At 39.0% G+C, this 8967-nt stretch overlaps 1 protein-coding gene across 1 annotated transcript; it reads left to right on the forward strand.

Annotated features, from left to right (window-relative positions):
- Positions 1-2444: 2444 nt before the first annotated feature.
- Positions 2445-7051, forward strand: LOC146588715 (alpha-1-antitrypsin-like). The gene is made up of 4 exons (XM_085317648.1): positions 2445-3120; positions 4603-4873; positions 5609-5756; positions 6860-7051. The coding sequence occupies exons 1-4, from the start codon at positions 2466-2468 to the stop codon at positions 7049-7051; spliced, it is 1266 nt and encodes a 421-aa protein (XP_085173774.1). The 5' UTR covers positions 2445-2465.
- Positions 7052-8967: the final 1916 nt, after the last annotated feature.

Raw genomic sequence — 8967 nt, forward strand, 5'->3', positions numbered from 1 at the left:
CTGTAAAAGAAATCATAATCTGAATTCCATTAGAATATTTCTTGTGTCTTAGATGAGTTCAAGCACTGGACATGTGACAGGATAAAAAGAAAGGACAATGCTTTTCAAGGGAGAATCCCWTTAGCACTGCCAATAGTTTTAGTGAGCACGGCCCGTGCCCCTCCTCTGAGATTTCTCTCTCTGATGCACAGGGAGGACTGGGCTCGTGATCTCAGTGTACGCCTGCGTGTTGTGGGATTATCAGAGTTCTGCTGGAATACCCCTGGCCAGATGCACAAAATCCCTTCGAGGCAGAGTCCGTAGGCTGGGCAGCGTGGCTGATCTYGGATTGCACTCCCGTCGGCTCCCTCACCTGGGCTGCCTGTTCAGCCCTGCCATCACAGGTTAGTGCCAGGTGAAACTGTGTGTCTTCGGCTGAATRTTCATCTCTGTCCTCAGGTAGCATATAGAGTAAAGTAACTGGTCTTGACACCATTATCTTATTTCCAATAAATATTTGTTTAATAAAGGTTGCATATGCTTAGGGACACAACACTACATAGACCCAGCTACTGACCAGCTTGACCCCATGGTCTTTGCTCTTGGTTTGGAGTGAACAGTTGTGGACACATGAATTTGATGCCCGGGAAAWTTTGCTTCATCAGCATTCAGCTGTGTCCTCCTAGATAATCTGTATTTGAAGCCATGTAATGTTTAACAGAAGAAAACAGCAGTATAAGTAAAGAAGCAAGAAACAGCACAACTCAGATGAGAGCAGAACCCTTCTGAATGTAATGTAAGTACCCAGTTACCTTTACCTTAAAGATTTTGATGTAACTTTATGGCAATTAGCTAGTGAGCCATGAAGCACATCTGCTTTGCAGAGTAAGACCTGGTCTCTATGCACTCAAGTGACAGTAGAACTTAGTTTCAAGAAATATTGAATAGAAAGTTGTGGAGATACATTATAGCAGCTCTACAGAGTATGACCTTGCTCAGAACATTTTTCCTGAATAGCTCCTTTACCTCAAAAGAAACCTGCTTCATTAAAAGGGGGGAAATATTCTGACTTTCCAACCACCAATCTTACCTGTGATCTTTACTGAGATCCCCTAGAGCTGTACTGCCTATTACAACCAGGCTGCCAAGACTCTGGCATAAATAGGACACCTTGCTTACGCCAGCATCATCCTGACAGGATTCACAAAGCTGATTTTTGCTGTACCAATCTCCCCCTATGTCCTAATCTGCTTGCATTTCACAGAGCAAAGCTTCCCTCACAGAGAAGGACTAACTGGCTCCCTTTTCACCCAAATCTTAGTGGTTACTGTGCTGACATAGTGTGAGAAAAATTCCAATTAATATGTCATCATCTTCTCCTGGGCCACATCTGAGTGCTTAACAGTCAGCTTTAGGGTTTGAGCAGATAACTCATTTGATCTTCTTCCTTGAAGCTTCTTCCACTTTAAACAGCATGGTGAAGACTGTTTTGAATTGCATTTCTAGTTACTAATAAGATTTTCAACTGCCACAGATGTTATCAATTTTCTGAAAATTTGAACATCCTAGATGCTACCAGTAATCCCTATGAATTCTTAGGCTAATGAGTGAAAAAAAGGAAAGCAAAAATGAAGAATACCCAGTTATCAGAAATGGCCAAGATGCCATAATACAGGCTTTTTGCTGGGTGCTGCTCTGGCCGTGGGACTATATCTCCCCTGTGAAATTACCTTCCTGCTAATACAAAATTTGAATAAATAGGAGAGGCTGAGACCACATCAATAACCTAACCCTCCTGTGAGAGGGTAGACATAAATAGAGATCCATTTGGAAGATATTCGTCAAATGAGGAAGCTGTTTAAAATAAAGCAACATATTCTGATCTAATCAGAACAAGTATTGAGGAAAGAAAATGCTACTAGCTCCCCTTTTACTCACTTTTATGTTAAAGTGAGTCAGGAATGAGAGAAAAACAGTATATTTGAGAGCTGCAGTATGATATTAAATGTTTTCTGTTAACATAACTATGTCATTTGACACAAGCCTCATTTAATCACTAATAGCATAAAAACTGTCAGAGTTCTTAGAGGTAAACATAAGAGAATTAAAAATTGCTCCCGATGTTCTGTCTCACCATAAAAAAGGGATCTACACGCAGATCAAAATCAGTTTGTCTCATTTGTTCTTTTCCTCTGGCTCCTAACACGGCATATTTTTCTTTAATACTCACTTACTTCTCTCTTCACAAACATCCTTTAACGAGGGACTTCTATAGCTGGAGGAAGGCAGAACTAAAATGGTTAGGAATTACACATAAACTCAGAAGCAGGAGTATTTCAAACACTTCCGTAGTAAGGGCACTAGTCACGAAAGAACAATGATTGCCAAAGAGCTGCTGAATCTAGAAATGGATAGAAATAAAAGATGAAAGGTTGACACGACTCTGACTGTTTTGTTCCTTGTTCATGCAGTAGCTGCAAAAGGAGATGAGGGCCACCCTCTCCCTGTGTTTGCTGGTGGCCGCGCTTCACCCTGCTGTCCACAGCTTGCCCCAGCCTGGCCACCACGATGGCCAGCACAAAGTGACTTACCCTCAGGAGCAGCATCCCTGCGGGGAAGAGCCTGGAGGATCCTGCCACAGGATAGTCCCCAGCAACACTGACTTTGCCTTCAGGTTTTACAGACAAGCGACCACGGAGGACCCTGTCAGGAACGTTTTTTTCTCTCCAGTCAGCATCTCCGCTGGCTTTGCCCTGCTGGCCCTGGGCTCCAGATCCTCTACTCAGGCTCAGATTCTGAAAGGACTCGCCTTTAACCTCACCAAGATCCGGGAGGAGGAGGTACATGACGGCTTTCGTCATCTCCTCCTCAAGCTGAACCGCCCTGACAGCCAGATGCAGCTGGCTATGGGGAACATCCTGTTCACAGATGAACAACTCAAGCCACTGAAAACATTTCTGAAGGACAGCAAAAAATTGTATAAAGCAAAAGTTATATCTAGTAACTTTCAGAATTCCACTGAAGCTGAAAAAGAGATCAATGATTACATAAAGAACAAAACCCATGGGAAGGTAAAGCAAATAGTTGAAGACCTTGATCCAGACACTATAATGGTTCTTATTAATTATATTTACTTCAAAGGTAAGTTAAGTTATATAGATGTTATCTACTGCAGTGTCTTAATCTGACCTGGACTAAAACAGAAATACCCTTAATTATGTCTGAATTATTTTTAAAAGAAATGCCAGTAGATTGTGCCATTGTGATGAGAAACATTGAAAGTTCTCATCTTCAGACATCTTCCACATCTAAGTTTTTCTAGTATATGTTTAGGCTCTTAGGAATAAGAGTTCATTTATTTGCAAGCTCTAAGACTTGTGGAATTGCCAGAGCACAACAGATTTAGGTATTTGTAAATGATCATATCAAGGTTTTTCTACTTATTCTTTCAAATATTATTCTGCAGTATTTTAATATGCTGTATGAACCAGAAAAAAATATTCCAAAGGTAAAAATTGCCAAACACTTTAATCTGCTCACACATGCATTGAATGAATGGATACCTATGGAGTCAGGATCTCAATGTTCTACAGCTTGTCATTACATTATTCATATCCCAAGAGGTACTTGGGAATGTTTCTGTTTTGGCAATGATTAATAACCTCTTAGATTTTATATCCATTTGTAGCAGCACGCAGGATGTAAATGGAATTTACCACACAGAAATGAATGTGTGGAAACTGAAAACCACTCAGCAGAACGTTTTTTTGTTTCAAGTGCTCTGCTAAATTTGGGTACTGTAGCCTCAGATCTGTTCCTTTATGATGTTAGAGTATATTATTCTACTTGTTGGGAGAAAAATAAACTCAGCTTCAGAAAGTAATCAAAGTACTGTGGAGTTTACATTCTATTATTTATTATTTCTGTGGGGTTTTTTATTATTTCTATTGAATAGTCAAAAACCTAGAGATATACTTTTACAACTTGTCAAGCTGTGGTCTGTATGTATTTGTTCAATGAACGACCTGATTTAATACAAATAAAATATCAGAAAATATTCAGTTGAATAAACATCAAGAGAAACCCATTCTGAAGATTAAAGCCCCATTCTATTTACCATAATGGAGTTATAATCGGGTCAGAAAGTTTTGGTTGTTCTTGCATAGGAGTTTGCTTTAGTACTACAAGATGAATAACATGAAAAAACGTGAAAGGAGCTTAACATGTTACYTATTAGAAAGCGATCATCTGCTGAGGAATTGGCTTTACAGGCAATACTCTCAAATGAGAAAATAACTGTCTGATTCCTGTTCAGCTTTTATTTTCTTCAGATCAGATATGAGMTAGTATGATGAAGTTACTCCATTCCATTTATCTGCCTTATGAAGGCATTATACAAGTCCATGTCAAGTTTATTCTGCAATACTTGGTTGTTACTGGAAACATTACAATGAAGATGTYAGAGAACAAGATCTTTAACAAATTTTGAATATGTTTGATCTTCAAGTACGAGTGCAAATCCAAAGATATGGGTTTTTTTGTTTGGTGTTAATTAGCCTGGACTATACTAATATATCCTCTTTGAAGTAAGCATTAAATTGCACTCTCTCTTTTGATTTTAAGCCTACTGGGAAAATCCTTTCAATATCAAGGGGACTCGTAAGGATTATTTCTATGTGAATGAGAAGACTTCAGTTGAAGTGGAGATGATGAATCGAGATGGGTTTTATCAAAGCTACTCTGACAGAAAGCTTTCTTGTGAGGTGGTGCAGATTCCTTACAAGGGAGATGTGGTGGCACTATTTATCCTGCCCAACAAAGGAAAAATGAAACGATTGGAGGATGCCCTTACAAAAGACACTGTGTCTAAATGGGAAAAATCATTTGAAAGACGGTAAATATAAAATGCTGATTTGATGCTTCCCAGTGGGTTATATTCCAAAATCTGAATGATATGATTAGACTTTATAATTTTGCTATTTTTACCACTTTTGCTGTCGACTGAAGATTTAAGTGTTGAAATGGATATGAAAGGGTCGACCAAATGATTTCATACTTACTTTCAGCAAGAAGTGGATCAGTATTGCCCTATAATGAGGGACAAGACCTGTGAATTTGGAAATCAGATTTTTCTCCTCAAGTAATTTATAGTTGTTCTTAAGTGTCTCTAGTTCCCATCTCCAGTACAATGTGCTAAGTGTGGTAATACTGTGACATAGCAGCCAGATTCCTTAGTGGGAACAGAGTGTGAAATCCAAAAGAAAAATATTTTGGGCTAGTAAGTGAATGCAAACGTTATGCCAAATGTGATGGCATGACATTTGTTTTCTGTGCAGTAGAGTGACTGTTGCAGTATTGTACAACAAAGCTCAGCTAAGTCTTTCGCCTCTTCCATCCTCCAAATCACTGAATTGTTGTTTTCAGCCCTCTTTTTTGTTGCTATTTCTTCTAAATTTGAAGACCTGGTTTCTGGGTTTCTTTTCTTTTCTTTCTTTCTTTTCTTTTTTCTTTTTCTTTTTTTCTTTTTTTTCTTTTTCTTTTTTGACAGAAGAGCAAACATCCAGTTGGGAGACTTTAGTCCAAGATGTGATTTGGTTGCAATAACTACCATTTCTTTTGAATTTAACAGGAGGATGGAAGTGTATATTCCAAAACTATCTATTTATGGCACCTATGACTTAAAGAAGATGTTCATGAATCTCGGTGTAACTGATGTGTTTTCTGACCATGCTGATCTATCTGGAATCATGGAAACACCTGATATAAAGATTTCAAAAGTAAGTTTGTCAACAGAAATGATGACCTGTGGATTCCTCAGTGCCCAGTTGCCTTGCCTAGGCTATACTGGGGAAGTGGGTTTTTTTGTTTGTTTTTTTTTTGTTTGTTTTTTTTAGGGCCGTTTGTTATTCAGTGAACTAGAACATTCAGCTAATAAAGTGGTAGCCTTAAATTCTCTCAGACTTGTCCAACATCTGGGGCTAAGAGAAGTATAAATGTATTTTCACACTACTATCTTCCTTCTGGCAGGCTGAGATGTGGCACAGGTTGGGAGAGGTAGAGCATTTGTCCCAGGGACTAAACAAGATCCAGTTTCTCCATGTGAAAAGATTCTCCATATCTGTGCTGGGGATGTTTTGCATCAGGATATTTAGAAGAGAAAGTTATCCTTTTTATATCATGTGCATCCTATAATTTTAGAGGATTTTAAAACTTCTGCTGTCATTGAAGATATTGACAAGTGCTAGTCACTTAAAATGGACCAGATTAGGGAAAGCATCATTTCCTGGAAATAAGAGATAATGTTGAGATGATAAACATTAACTTTCTTACAGCTATTGTGAAAGGAGTAATTACTGTGTTTTAACAATTGGGGGCTAGTAAAATAAAATGATTAAAGAAAAATAATCTACAATAATTTTAAAAATTGTCATATGGAGTTTAAATTTGTGATGAAAGTGCTATTAAGGATGCATAGAGAGTGGTCCTAGATTCCAGCTTCCATTCCCTCAGAAATTATCATTTCTTTTGAGTTTACTTGAATGTTCTATTTTCAGTTAATACCACAAAATGTGCAGCTGGTGGGGTCTGTTAGATAYGCCCATGGTGAGCAGTACTGAACGGGAGTGCAGTCACGAGATGCACAGTCACTGGAGTCTGTTAGATACACTGACAGTGAGCAATGCTGAATGGGAGAACACTTTTTTACAGAGATCACACTGCTAACAAATCATTGCTAACACAGCTGTAGTGGTTTTCTGCCTACTTGTTGGCTTCGCAGCAATTTTTGTAAAAGGCAATAATTGAACGGATTTAGTGCTAATTTTAGTTTCTCCCCCTAGTCTTCTCCAGATACGTTAATATTTACTATATTTTATTGTAGGCTGTCCACAAGGCCCTGCTGAATATCCACGAGAATGGCACAGAGGCTGCAGGAGGCACTTATACAGAATTCCTTCCTCATTCTGTTCCTCCTGTTGTTAAATTCAATCGTCCATTTTTGCTGTTGATTGTTGATCGATATTCTCAGAGCGTCCTCTTCATGGGAAAAATTGTAAACCCTACTGAAAAATGACCAGTCTGGTTGAAAAGAATTGCATTCTTCATGCAATTATATTTCTATGTGATTAAAATTGTATCAAACCTGTTACTAACAATTTTCTAGTTTTGAAAAAAAATGAAGCAAGTATGTGATCATTCTTGAAAACATTGTTTTTTTCCTTCCTCCACTAGAAAGTAATCCTTGAACTATACCTTTTAGTGAATTATGGATGGGCTTAGAAATCAGGCTTTTAATGACCAATGTCTGCCATCTTTGAAAAACTAGGTGAATATCCAGCCTGAAGGAAGCATGTTAAAACATTTTAAGTAAATATATATTGAACAAAATGGCTGCTCCTGAGTTGTGAACAGGAAACAAAGAAGCTGTTGAACCGAYTTGCTCCAGCAATTGCAAGGTCTTAGCAAGTGCTGGTCCAGTGGCAGGCTGATATATTTCAGATCACAATATAAATGCAGAACAACCTCCAGTTGTTCTCTTCCACCTGGACATACTGTGTTTCCRCGTGAAAATGATTGTCCCCACTATCCGAGGATGTCTGTGTCAATTTGATATCACTGTTCTGAGGCAGTCTCATAGATCCAGGGTAGTACCAAAATCTAGACACAAGTCCAAGCGCCTGTGAAGATGTGGAGCACCAGGGAAAGCAGAGGTCTGCTGACAGAAATGCAGTCACTCTGGGTATGGTGTCAGCCTAATTTCCTCTCTCTTCTGGCTTTTGGGTTCAATAGAATTATTTACTCCAGATCCAGTGATTACACCAGTCAATGTCAAGATTCTACCATTTCAGCAGGGTCATATTCCCCCTTAAAACAGGGGAAAGGGTTATAACATGCAGGACACGCTTATACCAGAGAGATTCACTGTAGGAGTAGCATAAACTAGGTGAAAAAATGACCCTTCTCTGTTTGTTGTAAATGTGTTGTTAATTTTGTTTCAAGGTGCAGGGTTGGGTGACAAGGAATTTAATTTTTAGGATCAAGATTTAATTTTTAGGGTCATGTATAATACCCTAAAATCCAGGTAGGTCAGGCTGGCCACTGTGAGTGGAGTGCTGCTATTGCATTTTAACGCTAAAGATCTTGGATCTGGCATTCTAATAATCATATTTTCCAGGAAGGTAGAAGCCCAAGTCTGCCTTTCCCTGGAGAGAATGGTTTGAGTGTGGGTTTGGCAAAGCCCRGTGAATGCTCTGCAAACTATGCTGTTGAGTGAAGTGGTGGCTCAAGGAATGTTATTTTGTGACATTGATGGAGCTCCTAGGAAAAGGGGGAAGCATAGCTAGAGATCACAAGTTCAGGGAATTACTCTCCTTTCAGAGAAGCTTTAGGTGCTTCCTTTGAAAGAAAACTCTCTTGCCGTACTTGGTTTGCCAGCATTCACAGCTGATGACATCCACCCACTTTGTGTTGGCTTTTTTGACCTCCTTTTAGAGTCTCAAATTCTCCAAGAACATCCTATGGGGAAACAGGGGCTAAATCAGAGCTTGGGCATATTTTAATCAGCCAGATACCCGAAAGATGTTACTTGTATTGCTTTGCAGATTTGATCATTGCTTCATCAAGAGGCATCCATCTTAACACTCCAGTAGGAAGCCAAAAAGAGATAGGGTGTGAATAGCTGCGAGGGCTAAAATCAACACTGAAATTAATCATACTCACAGAACTTACGTCTACGCAAGTAAATAAAGCGCTTCAACGTCTCTGTAGTCCTGAGATCAATCGGCTTGTCCCAGCTCATATCCACACTGCTTGACTCTCTGCCTCTGCAAAACATCCAAGTAGCTTATTGGAAATAATTCTCTGACTTGTGCTAATCCCTAAAATATGCCCAGGGCTTATTTGGAAGAATTTAACTGGAATGGGCAATGCCTGTGTCAGGAAACATACTAAAAATGTATGAATATGAGTGATTGCAGGATAATGCCAGGC

This window comes from Rhea americana, unplaced genomic scaffold, assembly GCF_003343005.1.
Source record: "Rhea americana isolate MKP2758 unplaced genomic scaffold, rheAme1 scaffold_5, whole genome shotgun sequence".
Lineage (NCBI taxonomy): Eukaryota > Metazoa > Chordata > Aves > Rheiformes > Rheidae > Rhea > Rhea americana.

Coding starts and splice junctions, on each gene's coding strand:
- LOC146588715 (XM_085317648.1), top strand. CDS start 2,466: ATGAGGGCCACCCTCTCCCTGTGTTTGCTGGTGGCCGCGCTTCACCCT. Junction 3,121..4,602: donor TAATTATATTTACTTCAAAG/GTAAGTTAAGTT, acceptor TTTGATTTTAAG/CCTACTGGGAAAATCCTTTC. Junction 5,757..6,859: donor CTGATATAAAGATTTCAAAA/GTAAGTTTGTCA, acceptor ATTTTATTGTAG/GCTGTCCACAAGGCCCTGCT.